Here is a 24,547-nt window from a genome sequence, read left to right on the forward strand (position 1 = left end):
GAAGTTTAGGTTCTATCTCTGTCTCTTGTAGCCTACTGCCTTCCTCTCCCTACAAGTAACATTTTAAAAAGTCAGTAATTTTCCTTTCTGTTATTTTTAAACTTTAAGCAAATATATATATATATATATATAGTATTATTAGATATATTTAGTTTATGTATATATATATATATACTTTAGTATTATTACCACCCTCCCCTTTTTGGATGAAAGGTAGTATACTATACACTTCTTTCCACAGCTTTTTTCAATTAACAATATATGTATTCAGGAGCTCACTCCAGTTGTATATAGGGCTCTTCATTGCATTATTTTACCATAATTTATTCAAGTAGCCATTTACTGAGGAACTTTGCGGGCAATTTCCAATTTTTTATTACATATGGTGCTGCAGTGAATAGTCTTGCACATACTTTTACCACGATATCTTTAGGATAGAGTTTTAGAAGTGGGATTGCTGGCTCAAAGTGTGAATGTGTATAATTCTGCTAGATATTGAGATTATTTTTACTTCTGCAGTACAGATGAAGGAACAGACTGAGACAGCTGCTCAAGGTCACCTTACCAGTCACTGACAAGTCTGGGGTTTAAACTTAGATGTAACGGGTCTCCACAGACTCTGTAGGTCACGGGAAGAGGATTTGCAAAGTGGGAGAGGCAAATGAATTTTGCATTTGGACGTCACATTCATTGAATCACATATTCTCACGCTTCCAACTCCCAGCACACCAGTTCTTCCTTATCAGAACCTCTAGTCTCTGAGCTCTCATACTTTCTCTCATTCATCACTTCCCTCCTCATCCGGTAACTGAGGCGTCACTGCCGCCACTGGTAATCTGGGCCAGTAAACCCGTAAGGCGTGTGGAGGGCTTTGCGCATGCCCAGCCACTACGCGCAGATTGAAGCCGCTCGGAGGCAGGACCGGAGTGACGTCACAATGGCGCGCCGCTCCCTGGCGTCCTAGCAAGGTCGCTTTGCAGAGCGGGAGCGCGCGTAAGTGACAAGACCCTGGTTCGGGGGCGCGCCGTATCCTGCTGCCTTGGTATCAGCGGCGACATGTCAGGGTATACGTCCGACGAGAAACTGCGGCTGCAGCAGCTGCGAGAGCTGAGAAGGCGATGGCTGAAGGATCAGGAGCTGAGCCCCCGGGAACCGGTGCTGCCCCCGCGGAGGGTGTGGCCTATGGAGCAATTCTGGAATAAGTTTTTGCAGGACGGGGCCTCCTGGAAGAATGTGGTGAGTGACGGCCCTCCCCCACACCCACCCTGACTCCCGCCCCGTCGCGGTCCCCGGCCTGGCTGCTGGGACGCCTGCTCACTGTAGCCACATTAGGGACTGACTCGCTCTACCCCCGAAAGTTCCGGTAGTTCCCCAAGGGAGAATCAGATTCTACCGAGACTTAGGTTTAGCTGGGACGCTCTCTGGTCCCAGGAATCATAGGCTGGGAGTCAGGAGTCAGGAGTCCGGAGCTTGTATGGCTTCGGGATGGTCTTGCCCTTTGGCTGTCAAGTGTGATGAGAAGGAGGCGAATCTTCGCGTGGGTTTTACAGGACACTGCAGGCTTGGTTCTCTTTTGACTGTGGAGACCTTCCCTCAGAATGATGGCCAAGGATTCACTAGAGTTAAAATTCAATGATTTTAGTATTTGAAGACACTTGTCTGATTTTTGAGGTTGAGATTATAGAGACCAACTAACACTGCACTCGACTACCAGAAGGCACAATGAGCCTCTAGCTGGTAATACAGCTCTATGTAATGACCATAATAGAAGGGGTCCTATTGGTATGCTGAGTGAGTCATATTCAAGAGCCCCCTTTCTTAACCGCTACTACGTACGTTGAACACACGCTTTCATTTAAGAATGCCATTCCTGGACTTTGCAGAAAATCACTCACTCAAGTGCTGTCTTTATTTTCAGGGTCTCCTGACATTTTCTTGAGGTCGTTAATTAAATCACATCAATTATGAATGATGAATGCTGTATCTCAGAATTCCTTGCAACTTTGGCTAATAGTAATGGTAATAATATAAGTAACACTTCGGTGCTTACTTTGTGCCTGGCACTTTGCTGAGGGTTTTACATGTGTTACTTTATTTATTTTTTTTTACTTCCATAAGGTAGAAACCATTCCTAATCCTTGTTTTAAATGTGTGGAAACCGAGACCTGCAAGAATTCAGTGATTTACCTGTGGTCCCAGGGCTAGGAATTGAAGAAGTTCACTTTGAAATCCATGTGTATCTTATTGTGCTACAAAGTCTGGTGCAAATTTTTCTAAGAAAGTGGTATTAGATACTTATTTATGATGGTAAAATTCAACTCTAATTCAGCTCTTCTCTCTTCTCACCCTTTGTATCTCTGGCATTACTTAACTGATTTGGCAACCACTGGTTGAAAGTTGACATCCCACCCGTCAGCCAGTGATGTAAGGAAGTAAATAATCATTTGTTGGGCTTCCCTGGTGGCGCAGTGGTTGAGAGTCCGCCTGCCGATGCAGGGGACACAGGTTCGTGCCCCGGAGCGGCTGGGCCCGTGAGCCATGGCCGCTGAGCCTGTGCGTCCGGAGCCTGTGCTCCGCAACGGGAAAGACCACAACAGTAAGAGGCCCGCGTACCGCAAAAAAAAAAAAAATTATTATTATTATTAGTTGAAATCTCTCTTACCTTACTTTGAGTTCACTTTTTTTTTTTTTTTTTTTTTTTTTGCGGTACGCGGGCCTCTTACTGTTGTGGTCTTTCCCGTTGCGGAGCACAGGCTCAGCGGCCATGGCTCACGGGCCCAGCCGCTCCGGGGCACGTGGGATCTTCCCGGACCGGGGCACGAACCCGTGTCCCCTGCATCGGCAGGCGGACTCTCAACCACTGCGCCACCAGGGAAGCTTTTCTTTCGTAATCATATCTGTTACAACACTTAGAATCTAGATTGTCTTTTCCCTGACAGGATAGGTCTGTTTCAGTCAAATTGGCTGCCATGGAAAAGTTCCATTTTTAGCTGTCTTTTGCCTTTCTTTTTAAAAATACTGTGTCTGAAGGCACCTCAAAGTGAGCTTGGAACACCCTTATCCCAGTATGTAAAATATTCTTTTTCCAGCATTAAGGCACTCAAGGTTGTCTGCCCTACAGCTAGAATAATACAAGTGTTGTTGATTATGGGTATCTGAAATTGATAAATTAGGGAAATGACTTTACCTGAAAATTCTGTAGTTCTGATTACTCTGGTTAAATTGATTAGAATTATTTCATTATTTATGCCATGTTTTATCTTAAACAAACTTATAATAAGGGTATTTTTAGAAGTCTTTTTAAAGACATTTATAAATACAGTACTATAGTTTTGCAAAATGCTGCTTCTCTTAAGCCTCCTTTGCTTTGAACTCTGTAGGTGTCACCTAGCAGGCACTATGTTTAGTAAGAATATTCGGTGTATGAGGTTAGCTACAGACTACATGGAAATACGTAGCATTTAGAGATTTTACAATAATAGTGATATTTTTATATCACTGATGCTTTTTTTCCTGCTACAAATGTATAAAAAATAAGATATCTATTTTGTGTATGTTTTTTTCCCCCCAGATCTATAAGACGTACCGACACAGTATCTTTGCTTTTACTCATGTACTGATCCCTGCCTGGATTATTCATTATTATCTCAAATATCATGTGAATGTAAGTGTGCTTTAAGTATGTATTTTTCAGAATTTATTTTTAATATTGTACAAAATTATTTCCTATGTGGCTATGCCTTACCCGGCTCTACTTAGTGGAAATAATCTGCCACTTATAACTGATTTTGAATTACTTTGAATCCTTTTAGGTAAAAGGTTTAATGAAACTTAGGTAATGTATGGTTTTTCAAAAAGTTGATCTTTATATTAGTTGTTTACAACTTGAATTGCATTTCCTCATGAAACAATGTTTAAATGATCAGAAATGTAGTTGACCTAATAATACTGGTGCAAACTCGGAGTCCTGAGTTGGAAGGGAGAAAATAATTTCTGCTCCTTTTTTTTTGAGCACAGATCTGGTATAAGATAAAATTCACAATAGATAAAGGTTATCCTTGTCAACATTTCCTTTTCCTATGCTCTGTCTGGTTTTTCACAACTTACTTTCTTTAGAATTCAGCATGTCCAAAAGCTTGAATTTTTTTCACTGAAAGATCTTGCATTGAATTGAGTCTGTTGCCATATTTTAAAGGCTAGGGATACCCTGGTGTAGGGTGTTAAATCCCAGGCAGGCTGAGGAAGGAGTGCATTTTGGGGAGTGGCATGGAAGGGAGAGTGGTGGTAGTTGCCCAGCATGGAGTTTTGTAACCCAAAGAGTGAGGAGGGCATTCTTGTACCCAGTGAGGAGGCTTAGATCCTGAGTGGGTTGCTGAGTGGGTAAGGGGACAGGGGATTGGTGAGTGTACCTGTTTGGAGGGTAGCAGTGTCAGCAACCTGGTGTAGGGTATTGGAACCTGAGCGAGGGGAGGAAGACATCAGGAAGGAGTGTGGTTTGGGGCAATGATGGAGTTGGCAACCCAAAGTAAAGTGTCAGAATCTGAATGAGGTAAGGAGGTTATTTATACTGGAGTGTGGTGGTGGAGATGACAGGAGATTGGTTATATACAGGAAGGTTGATCAAATGAGAACATATGTTGATGATACTGGAACCCTGAATTCTCATTGTCAGAAAAGGGAGTTATGCATATGGAATACAGGGAGAAAACCTTGTACTGGAATGGAAGAATTGAAAGTGTTGGTGTGACTCATGATTTTTAGTATGTATTGATAAATACAGAAATAAATATAGCTGTAAATGCAGATTTACCTAGCTCTTTCCATTGATAGGGCCTGTGAGCATTGCTACCCCGTGGTATCAATAACTAGCACATCTAGCAGCTGGGCTTACTTTCTAAATACAGTTTTCCACTGAAAGGATCCAGAGCTCCTTGGAGAAATGGCTGATTCCAGGGCTGGGGCAGGGAAAGTACAAGATGAGCTTGTGCCAGAAAGTAAAGAAGTGTGTTCAAAGAATGATGGAGATGAATCAAAAGGACAGAGTCAGCTTGAAAAGACTCCCATTGGAACAAATTTGAGCAGCAAAATAAATGATAGTAATAGATGAGAGCCAGCTGGATAAATAAAATGCAAATCCATGAGTCCATGCTCATATAAATTAATTAATAGATGGATAGAAGAGAAAGCTTTTTTTTTTTGTACAGTAGAGTAAATAAGAAATGGACAAGAAAAGTCACCATTTGAGAATCATCATAGTAATATTTTATTCAGCCAGGGAACATCAAAAGTTGCTAAAATTAATCCCCAAATTCCTACCTTCAACATACTTATTTGCTACAAAGGGAAAAAGAGTAACTTTGTAATGGAGGAAACCTGGCAGACATCATCTTAATCAAGGAATCTAAATTACATTACCAATAATGGGACAGACTGAAATTGTGTACTACTTGATAGGATGCAATAAGAAGAAAACAATATGTTTTGCGATGTTCCTGCCAAAAATGTATAAGCTGAATCTAATTGATGGACTTTTCTGCATAATAATTGGCTTGTTACCTTCAAAAATGTCAAGATCATGAAAGTTAAAGAACCATGGAAGATTTGTTCCAGATTGAAGAAGACTAAAGGGACTTGTCAACTAAATGTGAACTTGATTCATGGGCACAATCTGCTTCGTCAAAAAAAAAAAAAAGAGATGGCATTGGCAGTCAGAACTTTAAACAGCCTACACGATGGATGGAGAACTGGTTATATAAGGGGCGATTTTTTGATAACTCCAAACAGTTATGGAGACAAGTGATAAAATTTGAATGGGTTCTTCAGACTAGATTGAAGGTATTAATATATCAATGTTAATTTCCTGATCCTGATGGCTGTATTGTGATTATTTTAAGAATATTGTCCTTATTTGTAGGAAGTACACACTAAAGTAATAAACCAGTCAGCAATTCACTATGAAGTGATTCAGTAAAAAAAAGTTTGGGACTGCCTAACAAATTGTAGCTAATCCAGTTGAGGTTTGCTTTCCTGTAGCCTGATGAAAGGAGAGTGAAACAAATAACTGGGGTTCTCAGAAAATTCACTCTTATGTCACTTGTTCTCTGTTGACTGTGTGGGTTCTTTAAATTTCTGACTGCTGACAACACCTTTGTTTTCTTCACTAAGATTACCTCTGTTGATCATCAACTATGGAATGCCTAGTATGTCTTCCTTTATTGCTGTGGAAAGAATATATAAGACGAAATTCCTGACCTCAAGGAGTTTATAATAAAGTTGGAAGATAGGTATGATTTGGGTAAAAGTATGGAGGAGAAAATCTGTTCCAGTTAGAAAAACAAGGAGTTAGTAGTTAGCATGGTCTTGTTTACCGAAGATAGGATTGCCTAGAACTGCGAGTCTCTTGGCTTAGTAGGGTGGAACAAATAAATGGAAGGTCCTGAAAGCTAGGCAGAGGAGGTTGAACTTTACGTGGTAGGCAGTGGGAAGCTTTCCTTTTTTTTAGCTTTCCATTTTTAAATAGGAGAGTGAGTTGATAAAGTGATATATTTAAACATAAAAAACATTGATATGTAGGGTGAATTGGAGGGAGGAAAGTATTGACATCAGGCAAATCAGCTGGAGGCTGTTGCAGTTTAGTAGATATTAGTTGATGAGAATCTGGTAGGGCAGAGATAACAGGAATGAAAAAGTAAAGTGAAGCCAGAAGATACTTTTTCAGGAAGAAATAACTCAAATTAAGTCGAGTTTTATTTTTAAGTATTTATAGGACTTATTAATGACCCTAAAAAGGAAAATCTTTTTAAACTTAAAAATCATACATCTAAATCAATTATGCATTTTAACTAGAATCCTAAAACTAATCTTTTAGAATCTCTAATAGCCTGATGATCTTAAACATTACAAATACTCTATATCAGAATATATGGATTGTCCCAGTGTTTTCAGAACTTACTAAATTTGACATTCATCTGTTTATACCCTGGGTTAATTTACCTTGTCATATCTGTATTTGACTAAATATTTCTAGGATTGAAAAAACACTTATCTCCTAAGAGAAGAAAATTTAACAAGCTGCAGTTACTGGGTTGACAATTCAAGACATTAATATGGCTGCTTATCTGAGGGATTCATACTTCCAGGTGATTTTTCCTGAGCCACAGATGGATGTAGTTAAAGGTTTTATGTCAGTAGATGTCCCAAAGTCTCTCTTTTACCTTATTCTTTGTCTTGGTTTGGTTAGGCCTGCATCCTCTACTGTTGCACCCAGTTTACTTCAGCTAATACCTTTATGCTTAATTGAATTTAACATTCTCTCTGAAGACATTTCAGTATCTTCTTGCCTCTGGCCACAGTTTTTAGAGACATTTGAATGTCCTCACATTGTATTCTGAGTTTCTCTCCTGCTTTTGGCTCCAATTTGCCTGAGCCTTACATCATGCCAATAATCTTTTAAATTTTTTGGTGTTATCTTGTACAGATGTGTATGCTTAATAAGTACATTTATTTAGCACCTCCTATGTGCAAGGCACTGTTCTTAACACAGGGATATAGCACTGAACAAGGCAGATTGAGTTCCTGTCTTCATGAAATGTTTAGGGAGACTGGCAATAAGTAGATAAGCAAAGAGGTATATAATGTTATAGGAGGTGATAAGTCTATAGAAGAAAAACTAAGGGTAAAAGACTAGAGAATGACAGGGGCTGCTATTTTTATTAAGCTTCTTTGAGGAAGTGCTATTTGAAAAACACAAATGAAATGAGGATCTGGACCAAGCAGGTATTTAGGAGAAGAGCACTTCACGTAGAGGAATCATTAAGCATAAGGGCTCTGAGGCACAAGCAGGCCTAACTGATTGTATTAATACAAAGGAGCCACTGCAGCTACAGTTCAGAGAGAGAGAGAGAGAGAGAATCAGAGAGGTAGCCAAGGGCCAGATCGTGTTCTTAGAGATCACAGCAAGGACTTTGGCTTTTTTTCTTTTTTTGTAAGAATTATGAAACTTTGAGCAGAGGAGTAACAGGAGTGATGCATCTTGAAAGAATCCCTCTACTCTGCCTGCAGTGTGGAGAATAGACTGTAGGGAGGGCATGAGCGGAAGCTGGGAGACTAGTAGGTGAAAAAATGATAAAGGCCTGGACAAGGGTAGTAGTACTAGAGGTGGTGAGAAGCAATTAGATTCAGGATAAAATCTCCTCCTGCTGAGGAGTCAGGGTTTTGGGCCTTCGTAACTAGGAGAGTGAAAGTGCCATTTACAGAGATAGGGAAGAGTTTGGCACTGAGGGACATTAAGTGTTGGACCTGATTAAGTTTGCAATGCCTGTTTGATCAAGTAGAGATCTTAAGTAAATAATCGGATGTATGAGTCTGGAGCTTAGTGAAAGTTTGGGGCTTAAGTTAAAAATTTGGGATATGAGGGGAAAAAAAAAGGCAAAAAAATTGGTGCCAGCGTTTCTACTGAAAAAAAAATCGGGATATGATCTATTTTATTTTAGAAGAAACTCTAAAACTATAATTAACAGAGCATTACTTTTATTGCAGACAAAACCGTATGCCATCGTTGAAAGGAAGCCCAGAATATTCCCAGTAAGTCTTAAAACATCTCTGGTTTTTCTTCTGTTTATTATATTTCTCTTTCCTTTCCCAAGTGATCATTAGACTAAAATTCTCCTTTCTTCTCACTGAAAGTTTAAGTGCCTGTTTTGTATATTCTTAAAAAAAAAATAGGAGGAAATAATGTGAGGTAGCAATTACAGTTGAACCTGGGATATGGGCACATTTCTTTTCACCCTGGCTGTAAAGCTTGTGTGACCTTTGTAGTCCTAAAGTGAATTGAAGGTACCAACAGTTTTTCACTGGTGCCATTTCACGTAGGGTTAAGGACTTAGGGCACTAGCCTGTGCAGATACCTGAGCATTGTAACAGCAACTGAATTCCTCTGTTATTATTTCCGAACTATCATTTCCTATGGCAGTTTGACCATAACCTCTCCATCTGTGAATTTATAATGTCAATGTGTGCTTTAAATTTTATGTTATGAATATGTAGGCTATTATCCTAATTTAAAATAAGTCTTCATCATTAAAAGATTACTTATTAGTCCGTTGGTATTTTACTAGCTGTTTGTGAGGTTATTGGTTAGCAGAGTCAAATACATGTTATGTTCTTGTTCCATTTCTAGTCACAGATAATGAACTACCATCAATCTCTAAGTCATATAATTTTAGAAAACAAAACTCGATGTGGATTCTTTCTTCTATCACATGACATGGTCACAATAATCCATTGACGACTGCAACAGAAGGGAATTTTAGGGAGAACTACCAAAATTGGCTAACTCTTCCAGTTGGAATTCTGCTTTAGGAAATAGTAGGGGATTTCTTCTATATTTCATTGTGTATAATTGATGTGTGTCAGGGCCTAGGTAGGCTCAATTATCTTGTTGGTTTCAACAAGTTAGGTAATTTATTTATTCTCCCATTTATACATTTGTTTATTGTTTATTTTGCCATTACTGTTCAAAGGAAAAGAAGGAGGACCCTCTTTAGAAGACCATATAGTGATTCCATAGTATCTCTCCTACTTCCATATTTTTTGCCACTGTGGTTCTTTCCTGTTTCTGTACCATTGAGAAGCTGCCCCTTTGAAGACCTGAAGAATGCTCATCTGTACATACCTTAGAATAGGATAGACAGTAACAAATAAACCCCCAAATCTCAGTGGCTTAACAAAAGTTTATTTTCTATTGACATCACAGACTAGCATAGGTCAGACAATTATAGTGAGGCCATTGGGACTATGAGGCTCCAAGATCATAGGGAAAGAGAGGGCTGGATGTCTCAGGGGATGATTTTAAAGTCTAAGCTTGGAAGTAGCTTACATCACTTCTTTTCATGTCCTGTCGGCCAGAACTCAGTCTCATGATCCCACATGTCTTCCTGCTTTTTTATGTTTCTCAGCCTCCCATACCTGGAGTCTCTGCCACAGTGTATCCTTCTAGTCAACAAATAGCTCTTTGCTTCCTTCTTCCCACACATGTAACACAAGTCCCTTTCCTAGGGAGAAACCCCAAGGTCCCATTACATCACTGCAACCTAAGATCTTCAGATGATGTATAGTAATATCCATCAGGATTATTCTTGGAGATTCTTCTCTTGGAGATTTGAGGATCAATGGCAAGTGAACTGTATCCCTTGCCTCCCAACCACGCCCATTATTCAGCGATGGAATTTGGACAGCATAGCAGTCACTTGGCTCTGAAACCCCAGTGGTCAAACACTGTAAAGCCTCCTAACCCCTGTGTGTGGGAAGTTACTTGAACAGGAACTGATTTTGCTTCTGGAAAGAACACCTTTGTTCATTGTTCTTCCTGGCCCCTGGCTCAGTCTAGGGGGATTCTTTCTTTTCCACCATCAACCTAGACCACATCTAAAATGAGTACTGGGAAGTATGCCCTCCTTAGGGTTGTACAGCCTTTAAAGTCTACCTCCTGCTCACAGAAGTTTGAGGGCCAGAGGTTGTTTTAATCAGAAGCAGTCATAGGCTTTTATTGTCTGTATGTTTGGTTTCTTTGACCATCTAGTTCTCACATTTGGCAGGCATGGAAAGGAAAATACTTGGTAGGAGTCTAATCTTTTTGCTTCTAGTCAGTCCCACATGCCAGTATCTGTGGTTTCTATACATAGTTATCAAGTTGTTTCATTTCTTTGTCCTTATTCTACTGCCTCTCTCAACTCAGTTGAGAGGCAGCTATGTGGAGGCCACCAGAAACACACTCTAGTTAAAGGCTACCTTTGTTTCAGTCTGATCTTTGCCACGGTGCTGGGTCTCTCTGTTTACTGAGTTTTATTGGGCTTCTGTTTCTCAGAATCTTTTCAGTGTTGTTACTATTTAGAGGTTCAGAAACAATCGATCTGATTTTCTAATATTGCAAGGTCCCGAAATTTTAGATTCTTATTTTTATTTCTCCTCTCAAATCAGCCACTTCTTACCTGAGCTTATGTTTCTTTTTTTTTTTTTTTTGCGGTATGCGGGCCTCTCACTGTTGTGGCCTCCCCCTTTGCGGAGCACAGGCTCCGGACGCGCAGGCTCCGGACGCGCAGGCTCAGCGGCCATGGCTCACGGGCCCAGCCGCTCCGCGGCATATGGGGTCCTCCCAGACCGGGGCACGAACCCGTATCCCCTGCATCGGCAGGCGGACTCTCAACCACTTGCGCCACCAGGGAGGCCCGAGCTTATGTTTCTTAAAATACATTACTAAGGCAGCCACTAGTAGTTAAACACATACTATAACGTTTTTTTCCAGGTACTTCTAGAACCTCAAGTTCATTAGACAGTCTGCTTCTAAGTTATTAGTGCCTTTTGTTTCCATCTTATAGCCTCCAATGCCAGTGTCCTTGTAGCCCCACTGCTAAGCCAGTGCCATGTGGTTCAATTTTTATTACAGCAGCATTAGTACCACTTCAAGTTATCAATTTCTATGTTAGGGTAATGCTAGCTGTGGTAACAAGTTTTCCCCCAAGTATATAATGGCTTAAACATAATACAAGTTTATACAGTCCTGAGCCGTACCAGGTCAGGGAATGGTAGGTGGTGATGGGGATAATTCTACTCTACTAAGTCAATTCATGGACTATCAGGCTGATGGAACCTGCTGTCTGAAACAGCTGAAATTAAAGCTAGGTACTTTGCCTAAAATTATACAGCTTGTCAGTGGAGGGTTCCAGGATTCACACTACTTGGTTCTGGCTTTAAAGTCCATGCCCATTCTGCCATACACACTGCATCTAGGTTTGGAGAGACACCTGAACCAGCTGCCCAAGGAAAGTTTGCATTCTGTTTCTAATATCCATTCTGAGCCAAATGGTAAACTGGTGACTGCCTAACACATTCAGTTGCTGGGAATACATTACCACCTTATATTGAAGTGAAGATGTTTACCTGCAGCTTTCTAGGGCTTCTATTTCTTGGGGCCAAGCAAATAAAGATTATCCTTTTATCACTTTGTAAAGACAACTTTCATGTCCTTTCTAGTCATTTTTGAGTGCAACTTCCCCTATTCTCTCCCTTATACCTTAAGATTTTGAATACTGGTTGCTCATCTTTAGACAGCTTCTATTTTGCCTGTGTCCCTTTTAAAGTGTGAATGCCAGAAGTGACCTCGATTTTCCAGATGAGGTCTGACCAAATGGAACTATCACCTCTGTAGACAAGATTTTTCACTAATGCATCTTTGTTTTTCTAGGGTGATACAATTCTGGAAACTGGAGAAGTAATCCCACCAATGAAAGAATTTCCTGATCAACATCACTGAAGATTACTTTTAAAATTTCAAAGGTGTTTGAGCCCAAGTTTGTTGCTACATTACCACTTATTGAATCTATTTTCTGGAAAAGTAACTTTAATAAAGTTTACTCAGATATGTGTTGTCTGTTTCTTCCCAAACTGTACGATTCTCTCTGTACAATTTGAGACTCTTTGACTTATCTAACAATAAGTAAAAACTGGACATGCTAAAAAAATGGTATGGGCAATCACCTACTTTTTCTGGCCATTTTTAATTTGGAAAACAGCATGTAGAAAATTCTTTAGTCATATGAGTTTTTTCTTAAACAGTACTTAATCTACTGTGATGTGAAGGTATACAATGTAATGAAATGTTGCAATAAACAAAAGAACAAGTTCCACACACTTTTAAAGAAGGCTTTCTGAAGCATTTCAAAAGAAGTATTTTAGAAACTCTAGATTAAAAAGCCTAGATGTAGGTTGCTTTGTTATGTGAGAACGTAAAAGACAAATCTCTAAGTATATGAAAAAGTAGCATATTAGTGTTTATTATAAAGAACGGTATACAAAAATGAATTTCGAAGCTTTTTATTAAAGATTTTACTTTAAATCGAGACACGTGTCAGATAAGCATGAGGTAAAGAATTGTATATGCATGGAATCAAATCCAGAGGAATTACAAATTTTCATTCATCCCGAAGATTTTGTATATTCCTTAGCTGTCGTCGTGCAGCTACAGTTGATGCATAGATGACGTATCCCCAGGAGAGCAATACGACCGCGAGGAGCAACTAAGAAATGCAAGAGGAGGAGTAAAAGCAAAAACAAGTGAGTGGCACTTCCTCCTCCCCCCATCAAGTTGGTGGGAATTTTAGTGACAAACTCGTATAAATGTGGTTCCGGAAGCGAGTACACCAAGCCGCTATTACGTAAGGAGCGGAAGAGCGTGTCCTCCCGGAAGAGGCGGAGTCGAGGTGAGGGAGTGAAAGGCTTAATTCAGCAATGGATTTTGGAGTTTCTGGGCGCTGAAGAAATAGCGGGCTTTCACCCGCGGGCCTCAGGAGTCGACCCCGTGGAGCCCCTCCAGGCCCGAGACCTACCGCTGAATAAATCCGGTCCAGGGTGCGGCGACTCATTGGCTTCATGGTAAGGAGACGGCGGTAGTCCGCGGGCACGGGCGGAAGCCGCAGGCCCTAGAGTAACCTCCGGGGCGGTGGCTGCCGGGCGGCGGCGGCGGCCATCTTTCAGCCGGGCGCGAGCGCCCGCCCACTCGCCTTCCGGCGCGTTTCCCCTCGGCTGGCCCGGCCTCTTCCGCCCGGAGCTGTGGGCGGTGTCACGTGACCCGGGGCCAAGCACGCGTTTCGGGAAGGCGGTTAGAGAAACGACAAAGTACGTTCGAAGTGCTTTTTGCCAGTTAGAAGGATAGGCTTGACTCGTCAGCCGGTCTGCCTTCAGTTCCAGAGCAGTATTAATACGAGATAAGGTAGCGTCGTGTGCATTTAAAAGTTTATTTGGAAAAATAATCCACGTTTTAAATACTACGCCGACCTCTCGCGCTCAAAGAATTAATGTTTCCTCCCGGTTCTGTTCCCACAACGTAGGTAGTTCGTGTATTCATCTTTGATGTAAACAAGAATACCACCCGCTTTTGTATAACTGACGAATCGTTGTGGGCATCCCTGTTAATTGAGCTTTTCTTCAAGAAATAAGTCTTTGAGAACGCAATGGCTTGTTGATGTCAGTGATACTCTTAAGAAAAAATAACGTGGCATGAATTACTCGGCAGAATGTAGCTGCCAATAAACAAGTGTTTATTGAACGTTTGTATGCTTAGGACGGTAGCACGAGCAAATATTAAACCGAAGGACAGAGTTTGGCACGCGGAGCCAAGTTCAGCCCTAGAATGTTCGGGACACTCACATTTGAGGCGAAGAATGGGGCAGAGCGCCGCTTTAGGCACCAGACGTTATATCTCTGTAGTCTCAGCTGTCGCCTAAACAGAGTTTTAATGCAGATTTCGGAGAGTGGGGAAGGGTAAAAACGTTATCTGTTTTGGGAAGATTTCGAGGCCCTATTCTCTTAGGTTGAATCCCTGTTTATCCCTATACTGGAGTTGATCTCTCTCTCTGAAAACTGTAGGCCTCTGATTTGGGTATTCCATGTGAATTCCGGTGTTGTTTCCTAACTCTGCAGCCGGAGGTAGTCCCTTAACCTTCGGGTAACTCAGTTCCTTTAACTATACACCAGATACAGTTTTAGTAACTTCTCACAGAGTTTGGTGAGGTTTAAATGAGACCAAGCTAGTTATCGTGTCTTCCGGGTAAATTAGAAGCGAACTTTAAACTAGTGCCCCCGTAATCCCCAGAGATTGGCAGCAACCAGAGTAACGGCATAATAGCGATTATGCCTCGGTGGGTCAGGTCGCTCTCAGTCCAGGAGCGGAGGGGGTTGGGAGAAGGGCCGGGCTCGGGCCGAGCGCGCTAAGCCCCGCCTTCAGTGCCGGCGTCCTCTACCGCGCATGCGTTACGCAGGCGGGTGCTGTGTTTTGACTTGCTGGGGGTCGCGGAGTGGGTTTCGCTTTCTGCCACCGCTTTCTGCCGCCGCCCCCAAGCAGCCATTGGTAATGAGCGCTTTTCGTCACAGGGGTCGCAGCAGCCGCCGGGGTCTCCGCTGTCTCGCGAGGAGGGTGAAGCGCCCCTGCCTACTCCCGCTCCTGAGGGCCGGCGGAGAAGTCGCCGGGTTCGCCTTCGCGGGTCCTGCCGTCACCGACCCAGCTTTCTGGGCCGTCGGGAGCTTGCCACGAGCTCCCCAGCCGGGCCTACGCCGGTATCCTCCGAGGTGAGTGAGATCGGGAACAATGGGGCGCCGGGGTCGGAAGGGCTGGGCGATCTGGAGCTCCCGCCTGCAGCTAGGCCCAGGGTCGAGGGAGCTGCGGTCCGGGCCTGAGGCGCCGTGGCTGCCCGGCAGGCCGGCGTCCCGGCGGCTCCCGCCGCGCACCTGTGGATCCGTGCCGGTGGGCGGGGGAGGGCTGCTTTCCGAGAAGCGCTCCCGAGGGCGCGAGCCCAGCCGTGTACTGGAAGGAGATTGGTCTCCGGGGGAAAAAGCCGACACAAAACACACAACGTTTGAGTCTGAGTCGTGGCATCGCCGCTGTCAGAGATGTGACCTTGGGCGGGCCCTTAACCTCTCTGAGTATGTCTGTAAAACGGGAGTAACGGTATTTTAGTTCGTTGTGATTATGTAAGACACGCGGTGCTTACCTTAGATCCTGGCAGGTGGCAGTTCTCAACCAAAGGACTGTCGCCGTGACTGTTGGAGTTTGTACACTGTTTACACCCTGTGAGCCTGTGACTTCTTCATCCATCAAGTCAGCGCCGCTTTCCTCACGGCCTGCTGATTGGTAGACTGGAAGGGGGCAGTACTGAGATGAGGCAAATAGTGATTTGAGAGGAAAAGTGAATAGAATTTTTGGTAGGTTATTGCTGCAACTGGAATTAAATTTCGTAGGGTCTGGTCAGTATTTAAGTTTTCTAGGGTCTGGTTAGTAGATCCTATAACTTCTGTTTGATTTCTTGGAATTGGTGATTAGATTGCAGTTCAGAGACGTACATGATTTCTTTAAGGTCACAAGAGCTTGGGCCCAGATTGTTTTTAATACTTGGTATATTTCTAGTACATCCACTTGTGAATCCTTTTTAGCCACTTTGCTTAGATATATTAAGTACAATATTGATATTAATATGAAAATCATTTAGTTGTTATAGAATGTCATCTTTCTGGGCATTTTATAATCAGTTATGGATGATGGAAATGATCAAAATTAACTTTATTTTCACATAACATAGGAAAACAGTATTAAGTTCTTACTGCCCACCACGCACTTTGCTACTGGTTTACGTGGAATATATCCCTTCACACAGCCACTTTTTCAGGTGGGTACTGTTACTCAGCCTGTTTTAGAATTGAGAAAATGTAAGATTTTGTGAAATTAAATAACTTCCTCAAGATCACGCCACTAGTAAGTAAGTGGTTTTGATTCTCAGCCCTGGCTCTACATTAGAATTAACATCACTCCGTCAATGTAATCAGCCAGTGATTAAATTGTATATACAGTGATAATTTAAGGAATGCCATAGAAGAAGTCTGGTTTTATTAAATATTTAATTATGCAGAGCATTCCTACTTTGTATCCCTGTGCAGTTTTTTAAATGTCCGGTTTGTGGTCTAATTTAGATTCTAGCCTCCCGACACTTTATCACCCTCCACCTGTCCACCCCCACCCCCATCCATTTTCCCTAGATATTTTTGCTCGTTGATTATCTGAAATTTCCCCCAACATGTGATATGGAGGGTTCTTATCCCTGTTAAAGCCAACACATTTGAAGATTTGGGGAAGGGAAGGTTTTGCTTAATCAATTTATTCTAAAGATGGCAAACTTTATTTAGAATTTGGAAGACAGTTAAGGAAAAGGGTTCAGAAGAACTGATTAACTTATCCCCTATGGGGAAATTAGTTTGAAGTCCTAATTCCTAGAGTGCTCGGATAGAGAAACTTTTTTTTTTTTTTTTGCGGTACGCGGGCCTCTCACTGTTGTGGCCTCTCCCGTTGCGGAGCACAGGCTCCGGACGCGCAGGCTCAGCGGCCATGGCTCACAGGACCCAGCCGCTCCGCGGCATATGGGATCTTCCCGGACCGGGGCACGAACCCGTGTCCCCTGCATCGGCAGGCGGACTCCCAACCACTGTGCCACCAGGGAAGCCCGGGATAGAGAAACTTTTATCACAGGCTTCTTCTAGAACCTGAAGCACTAAATCTATCATCAGGTCCACCTTTGCTACCTGACCCGGAACTGTCCCGCAGACCTACAAATCTTAAATCTGTCTGCTAGCCATCCCTGTTCTATGCCTTAATTTGTATTTTTGAAACAGTTTTGTTGAGATATAATTTATATTTAATCCATAAAGTTCACTTCTTTAAAATATAAAATACAGTGGTGTTTAGTGTATTTATGGAGTATATTTGTGCAACTCTAATTGAACATTTTCATCATCCTAGAAAGAAACCTCAACACTCCCCCCCACCCCGCAACCACCAGTCTGCTTTCTATCCATTTGCCTATTCTGTAAGTTTCCTATAAAATACATACAACATGTGATCTTTTGTGATTGGTATTTTTTCATTTAGCATAATGAAAAAACTCATCCATATTGTAGCATGTGTCAGTACTTTATTCCTTTTTATTGTCAAATATTCCATTGTATGGAGATTCCATATTCATCAGTTGATGAGCATTTGGATTATTTCCACTTCTAAGCTCTTAGGACAAACACTGCTATGACTCTTCACTTACAAGTTTTTGTGTGGGCATGTTTTTGTTTCTTTTGCATGGATAGGTGTGGAATTGCTGGGTCATGTGGTAATTCTACTTCATTTGAATTAGCAAATATTTTAATTTTAGTAGTTAGTGATGATTTTGAAAGAGTAAATCCTTTATATGATGATTTATATTCATTGACATTATTTGGTGTTTCCGATGAATACCATTCTTTGTACCGAAAGATATTCCTGTATAGAAATATAAAACAGGACTAATAATTTGATCTTTTTTACCTACTGTGGATGATGTTACTCATCATTCTTTAGACTGGTGCTGTCAATTTGGTTAACAGACTTATAAAACTAGGGAAGGGAGGACTAAAGTTCCATTTAAAAAATTATAATTAGTTGAGATTTTGTTTTATTTGCACTTCAAGTTATTACCAAATAATTTTTTAATGGAATGCATTCTGGGTTGTAATTTTTATGTGAACTGGAAATATTCAGTAAACACTAAAATTCTGTATTCCAAAGAAACAAATTAAGATTAAATGTATTAACTTGAATTTCACCAGTCTTTTTAAAATTCTAATTACCCCTTTCTTATATAGAAGGGCAAACTAAAGTCCAGAATTAATGTGGATTTCTCCAGTTGACAGAGTTAGTTTTAGGTGAAACCTGGTCTTCAATCCAGATCTGATAATCTCTCCAGTGCCCTGTTCACTCTTCACTCCTTCCCCTAATGCACATGCACAGTCTCTTATCCTAATGGTTTTTATTTTAAAGATTTTTTTCTCCTGAGTAGGAGAATTTAAAAATATTAGAAGTAGGGGGAAATGCTGAGAAATTTATGTAATATTAAGGTTCCAGACTTTAAATATATTAGCAAAAATGCAATTAGTATTAATGTATTTATAATTCTCTTCTATTTAAGAACAATGGTAATTTTTACATTTCCACTCTAGAAACAGGACTGGAAGTATTTGGAACCCCCTGAAGAAACTTGTTCAGTGTTAATTGGTTTCCTATTAAGTTATAGCTCTGAGAAAGCTAAGATGCCCTAGATGAGCAAGTTTAATTTGAAGTCTGTGGTGAAGTACTTATATTTTACAATAATATTGATAGGTTTTTATCGTGGGCTTTATTTGTTTTTGTTAGACCTAGGTATGGCCAATGAGTTTCTTGTTTAGAAAATTGCAATTCTATTATTTGACTAGATGCAGTTGACTCATGATGGGCCTTTCTGTGATGGTGGAGAAAGATCAGTAATAGGCCCAGGAAAACATAAAGGAAGAAACTAATATTTAACATCTATAAAATGTTTAGTATAGAAAGCAGCTAAAGAGGGATTTTTAAGATAACAAGGCCAAAATGTAATGCAACTAGATTTCAGCTCTGGAAAATTCATTTTGTAAGTTATGGGTCGATATAAACTGACAAATCTAAAGCAAACTAATCTTTAAGATTCTAGTGATTCTTGTGAGAAAAGGTAAGGAAGGAGACTGAAAACATGATTTCAAGGTACTTAGTGACTGACTGGATTAAATAAAAAGGCGAAGAAAAGCTTCTTAGGGATGCTGAAAGGAGTCAGTGATGAACTGAATATAATAGTGTAGTAAGAATAGTGTAGTATAACAGCAGTGTAGTAATAATAACAGCAACTAACATTTACTCAGCAGTTGCTATAAGCCAGGCACTGCCCATGAGTGCTTTTATATTTTGTTATTTAATCTTCACTAACAGATCCTTTTTTGTGTGTGAAAGAATCTTCCACTAAAAACCACAGAATTGGTTCAAATAGGTGAACTTTCTAGTATGCAAATTTTCTCCCTAAAGCTATTTTTAAAGATACATGTATAATACTTACTCAAACAAAACAATTGAGTAGTCCATAGTGTTTGGGGCATATGTATGCAAGATATAAAACCATGTGTAGAAATAACTCCAACTGAGAATTATGATATTTTTGGGTTTTGTTTTCTAGAGAAGGATGGCAGGGGCAGCGGGGAAGCACATAAATGGACATTTAAAAAAATCTGGAAAAACCATGAGAAAATGTTAGCTGCTAACTCTTGAGTGGAGGATACATGGGTACTTGGTATATTTTCTTTTGCACTTTTTTGTACATATCAAATTATTTTTTAAAAAAGAATAATAGAATATTATATAATATTTGAGAGCTTACTGTGGACCAGGCACTTTTTCTAAGGGCTTTTTTTTTTTTTTTTTAACATCTTCACAAATCCTGTGAGGCAGGTTCTAGTATCAGTGAGCTACAGATGAAATTGAAGCATAAGGACGATAACTAGTAACTAATCCATAGTCACACTGGTAATGTGGCAGCAGGATTCAAACCCAGGAAATCTGACTTTAGAGCTTGTGCTTTAAGTACTGTATTACTATGCTATACTGCCCCTTTATGTTACAAAGACAATAAACTACTTAACTATTTTTACCAAAGTATGTTTCACAGTCATTTGCATTTTTTTCAGATTTAGTCATTTCTTTTTTATCAGGTTACTGATGTATTTTTTTCCCTTTTACAGATAATGGCATCAGCCGCTAAGGAATTTAAAATGGACAACTTTTCACCTAAAGCTGGCACTAGCAAATTGCAACAGACAGTACCAGCTGATGCATCTCCTGATTCTAAGTGTCCTATATGCTTGGATAGGTTTGATAATGTGTCTTACTTAGATCGCTGTTTACATAAGTTCTGTTTTCGCTGTGTACAAGAGTGGTCAAAAAACAAAGCTGAATGTCCACTATGTAAACAGCCCTTTGATTCTATTTTCCATTCTGTGAGGGCAGAAGACGACTTCAAGGAGTATGTCCTAAGGCCTTCATACACTGGTTCTTTTGCTACCCCTGATGGTCAGCGATTCCGCTATCGTACAACTATGACAAGGGAACGAAGTGCTTCTATTTATTTACCTAATAGTACCATGAATAGAAGAACAACAACTCCACCAGATAGTGGAGTAATATTTGAAGGGTTAGGCATTTCAGCAAGACCTAGAGATGGTGAAATTCCTCCATTTATGAGACAGATTGCAATAAGGAGGCCAGCTACTGCAGATGAAAGATCTTTGCGGAAAATTCAAGAACAGGATATTATTAATTTTAGGCGAACTCTCTATCGTGCTGGTGCTCGAGTTAGAAATATTGAAGATGGTGGCCGCTATAGGGATATTTCAGCTGAATTTTTCCGTAGAAATCCGGCTTGCCTTCACAGGTTAGTCCCCTGGTTAAAACGTGAACTCACAGTTCTCTTTGGAGCTCATGGATCATTAGTGAATATTGTCCAGCATATCATCATGAGTAATGTTACTCGCTATGACTTGGAGAGTCAGGCATTTGTGTCTGATTTAAGGCCATTTTTACTTAATCGGACTGAGCATTTTATACACGAATTTATCAGTTTTGCCCGATCTCCATTTAACATGGCAGCCTTTGACCAGCATGCAAATTATGATTGTCCTGCGCCTTCATATGAAGAAGGTAGCCATTCTGATTCTTCGGTCATAACAATATCTCCCGATGAAGCAGAGACCCACGAGCTGGATGTTACTGTAGGTACTGTTAGTCAGGCACCATGGGATGATGAAACTCCAGGGCCATCTTATTCAAGCTCAGAGCAGGTACATGCTGCCATGTCTTCCCTTTTAAATACTTCTGACAGTTCAGATGAAGAACTTGTAACAAGAAGAGCCACATCTCAGATGCAGGGAGTACAAACCAATGATGACATAAATAATGACAGTGATTCTTCTTCAGATAATTGTGTCATTGTTGGGTTTGTTAAACCACTAGCTGAGAGGACCCCAGAACTTGTTGAACTGTCCTCTGATTCTGAGGACTTAGGTTCCTACGAGAAAATGGAGACTGTGAAGGCACAAGAACAAGAGCAGTCTTACAGTTCTGGTGATAGTGATGTTAGTAGATGTTCATCTCCACACTCTGTCCTTGGAAAGGATGAACAAATAAATAAAGGTCATTGTGATTCTGGTACAAGAATCAAATCAAAGAAGGAAGAGAAACAGTCTGTATCATTGTCCTCTCCCAGAGACCTGAGCTCATCCATCAGAGGAGACAGAGTATATTCCCCATATACCCGCAGACACAGAAGGAGGGGAAGATCCAGAAGTTCAGATTCATGTTCCCAGAGTAGGAGTGGGCATGATCAGAAGAATCGTAGGAAGCATCATGAGAAGAAAAGAATGAAAAGCAAACGATCCAGAAGCAGGGAGAATAGCAGACCTAGAGGTAGAAGAGACAAAAAGAGATCAAGAACTAGAGATAGCAGCTGGTCAAGAAGAAGCCAAACTCTATCTCTAAGTAGTGAAAGCACAAGCAGATCAAGATCTCGTAGCAGTGATCGTGGTAAAAGAAGATCACGGAGCAGAAATCGAGATCGTTACTATTTAAGAAATAATTATGGAAGCAGATACAAGTGGGAGTATACTTACTATAGTAGAAACAAGGACAGGGATGGCTACGAATCATCTTACAGGAGGAGGACTCTGTCCAGAGCTCATTATTCCAGACAATCTTCAAGTCCAGAATTTAGAATTCAGTCTTTTTCTGAAAGAACAAATGCTAGAAAAAAAAATAATCACAGTGAAAGGAAATATTACTACTATGAAAGGCATAGATCAAGGAGCCTATCTAGTACTAGATCAAAGACTGCATCTACAGGGCCTGACCGGGTGAGAAATGAAAAGCCTGGCGGGAAACGAAAATACAAAACACGGCATTTGGAGGGTTCTAACGATGTGGCTCAACCATCTCGGGAATTTGCTTCTAAAGTAAAGGAAGGTCATTACTCAAAATCTTCATCAAAATTGGATGGAAGCTACAAAAATGAGAGTGACAGCTTTTCAGATAGCCCATCATCAGACAGAGAGACAAAGCACAAGAGAAGAAGAAGGACCCGGAGCCTAAGTGTAGAGATAGTTTATGAAGGGAAAGCTACCGATACAACTAGACACCATAAAAAGAAAAAGAAAAAACATAAGAGGAAGCATAAGAAACACCATGGCGATAATGCTTCATGTTCCCCAGTTGTGATTACCATTGACAGTGACAGTGATAAGGATTCTGAAGTAAAGGAGGATACAGAATGTGACCTTAGTGGTCCTCAAGACCCTCTACGAAACGAATTTTTGTTTCCTTCCTTGGGACCATTTGAAACTAAAGATGTAGTTACAATAGAAGATGAATTTGGTGTCCTGGGCAAGGAGTGTGATATTACCACACTTAATAACAACTTGAATAATGCCAACAAAACTGTAGATAATATTTCACCCCAGGCAACTTCAATTGAACAGACTCTTGATGTAAGAGAAGAGAGCACCTTTGCCTCTGATTTGGAGAGCCAGCCCAGTAATGTCTCTTACCAAACTGAGTCATCAAGGCGATTGCCATCTCCACGGATATCATTAATGTCAGTGTCTCTTGGTAGAGACCATGATATGTCTTAAAACTGCCAAAGCGTCTCATTGAGAATTCCGGTGGTATAAAAAGTAAAAAAAAAAAAACAAAAAACAATGTCATCTACTGCAGCCTGTTTAAAGATGACACTTGGTGAAAACGCTTTTCCCCCTTAAAAATATTTTGTGATTTTTTTGTGTGTGTGTGTTAAAAATTTGTAAAAATCATTATTTGTTCAAAAAATATGTATGTCCCACCCTCTGAGATAATGCACTTTTAAGTGAAGAAAATGATACTGCTAGCAGTTTATTTAAAACTTGGGATCCTTTTTAAATAAAAAATATAAAATTTAGAAGTAATTTCATAAAGCCATACGGTATTGACATATTTTTAAAGTAGTCGATGAGTATTTTTGAATTTTTTGTTGAGAGTTATTCTGGAAATGTGCTATAAGCTAGGAGAATCCCTTTGGACAGTCTTTATTTTTCTTCTTAAAAATTTGTATGATTCAAAACCATTTCTTCAGGTTAAATTGAGGAATTTTATCTGCACAGTTTATCTTGACATCTGCCAAAAGAAAACTTTAAATATTTCCTTTATATACTTGTTTATCTGGACTGCCAGTAAAGCAAATGTGTATTCAACAAAAGAAAAAATAAAACAGTAACACTTTAAAACAATCCAAAAATTTTCCTTTGCAGTATTGATTGTTTTTTAAATCAAATTATTTTAGTGGAGCTAAACTGTTGTAAATAGTTAAGGATATCCTTGTGTTATAAATACTGAATTTCACAGTTTTAATGGGAACTACATTTAACCTCACAGTTTTAATGATTATTTTAGTTCTTTAATCTGATTATGAAGAGTATCTTAATTTGCTGTCTTCAGCAAAATGCAGTTATGTAGTGCGTAGTATGTAGCTTACTAAAAACAAAAAACCCCTTGCCTGACTTCTTTTATATTGGTAGTTCTTTTACACAAAGTGGCTGTGTTTGTTTATGTTTTATTCTGGTTTAGAGATGATAAAAACTGCTGTACCTCTATAGCCTGACGTAGGATTGCCAGTGAACAGCAGAGCATGGATGAGATCTAAATTTAGCCGTCACTTTGCTTTGCTCCCATGTTCATTCATTGTTGAACAGAAATTGGAATGTCTGCTGTGTGTCTGCAGGTTTTTAGGGATTCAGTGATAGAACAAAGCAGGTATGTTCCCTTTCCTCATGGGAGATATATATATATATATATATATATATATATATATACACACATATATATATATATATATAAACATTACAAACTAAGCTCTCTGGAGACAAAGTATAATTTCCTGTAAGAGCATACAGTGGGGGCCTAATCTCAGGTGGAAGTAGTGGTTGAACTGAAATCCAGAGAACAAGTAGATATTAACTAGGAGTAGAGTTGTCAGCAAAGGAGATGTGCAGAGATCCAAAGGCAGAAAGGGAGTCTGGCATATTCTAAGGACTAAAAGAAGCAGGCTTAGCTAAAGGACAGAGA

At 40.3% G+C, this 24,547-nt stretch overlaps 3 protein-coding genes across 3 annotated transcripts; 2 read left to right on the forward strand and 1 right to left on the reverse strand.

Moving 5' to 3' along the window:
* The first annotated feature begins 937 nt into the window (after positions 1-937).
* NDUFB6 (NADH:ubiquinone oxidoreductase subunit B6) lies at positions 938-12,418 on the forward strand. Its single transcript, XM_060101605.1, has 4 exons — positions 938-1,236; positions 3,572-3,664; positions 8,539-8,583; positions 12,242-12,418. Exons 1-4 carry the CDS (start codon positions 1,057-1,059, stop codon positions 12,308-12,310), a joined length of 387 nt encoding a protein of 128 aa, XP_059957588.1. The 5' UTR covers positions 938-1,056; the 3' UTR covers positions 12,311-12,418.
* A 448-nt stretch (positions 12,419-12,866) lies between these two features.
* Positions 12,867-13,535, reverse strand: SMIM27 (small integral membrane protein 27). The gene is given in 3 exon segments (XM_060101956.1): positions 12,867-12,992; positions 12,994-13,073; positions 13,383-13,535. Coding segments are annotated over 3 exon segments (159 nt in total). The 5' UTR covers positions 13,428-13,535; the 3' UTR covers positions 12,867-12,958.
* TOPORS (TOP1 binding arginine/serine rich protein, E3 ubiquitin ligase) lies at positions 13,250-23,417 on the forward strand. Its single transcript, XM_060101955.1, has 3 exons — positions 13,250-13,428; positions 14,926-15,120; positions 20,146-23,417. The coding sequence occupies exons 1-3, from the start codon at positions 13,426-13,428 to the stop codon at positions 23,080-23,082; spliced, it is 3,135 nt and encodes a 1,044-aa protein (XP_059957938.1). The 5' UTR covers positions 13,250-13,425; the 3' UTR covers positions 23,083-23,417.
* The last annotated feature ends 1,130 nt before the right edge of the window (positions 23,418-24,547 follow it).

This window comes from Mesoplodon densirostris, chromosome 6 (assembly GCF_025265405.1).
Source record: "Mesoplodon densirostris isolate mMesDen1 chromosome 6, mMesDen1 primary haplotype, whole genome shotgun sequence".
NCBI classification, from domain to species: domain Eukaryota; kingdom Metazoa; phylum Chordata; class Mammalia; order Artiodactyla; family Ziphiidae; genus Mesoplodon; species Mesoplodon densirostris.

What these genes read in the sequence shown, in the direction of transcription:
- NDUFB6 (XM_060101605.1), top strand. Translation starts at nt 1,057, where the DNA reads ATGTCAGGGTATACGTCCGACGAGAAACTGCGGCTGCAGCAGCTGCGA. An exon ending in ATCTCAAATATCATGTGAAT is followed by an intron (nt 3,665 to 8,538) that starts GTAAGTGTGCTT and finishes CTTTTATTGCAG; the next exon opens with ACAAAACCGTATGCCATCGT. An exon ending in GGAAGCCCAGAATATTCCCA is followed by an intron (nt 8,584 to 12,241) that starts GTAAGTCTTAAA and finishes TTGTTTTTCTAG; the next exon opens with GGTGATACAATTCTGGAAAC.
- TOPORS (XM_060101955.1), top strand. An exon ending in CTACGCCGGTATCCTCCGAG is followed by an intron (nt 15,121 to 20,145) that starts GTGAGTGAGATC and finishes TCCCTTTTACAG; the next exon opens with ATAATGGCATCAGCCGCTAA.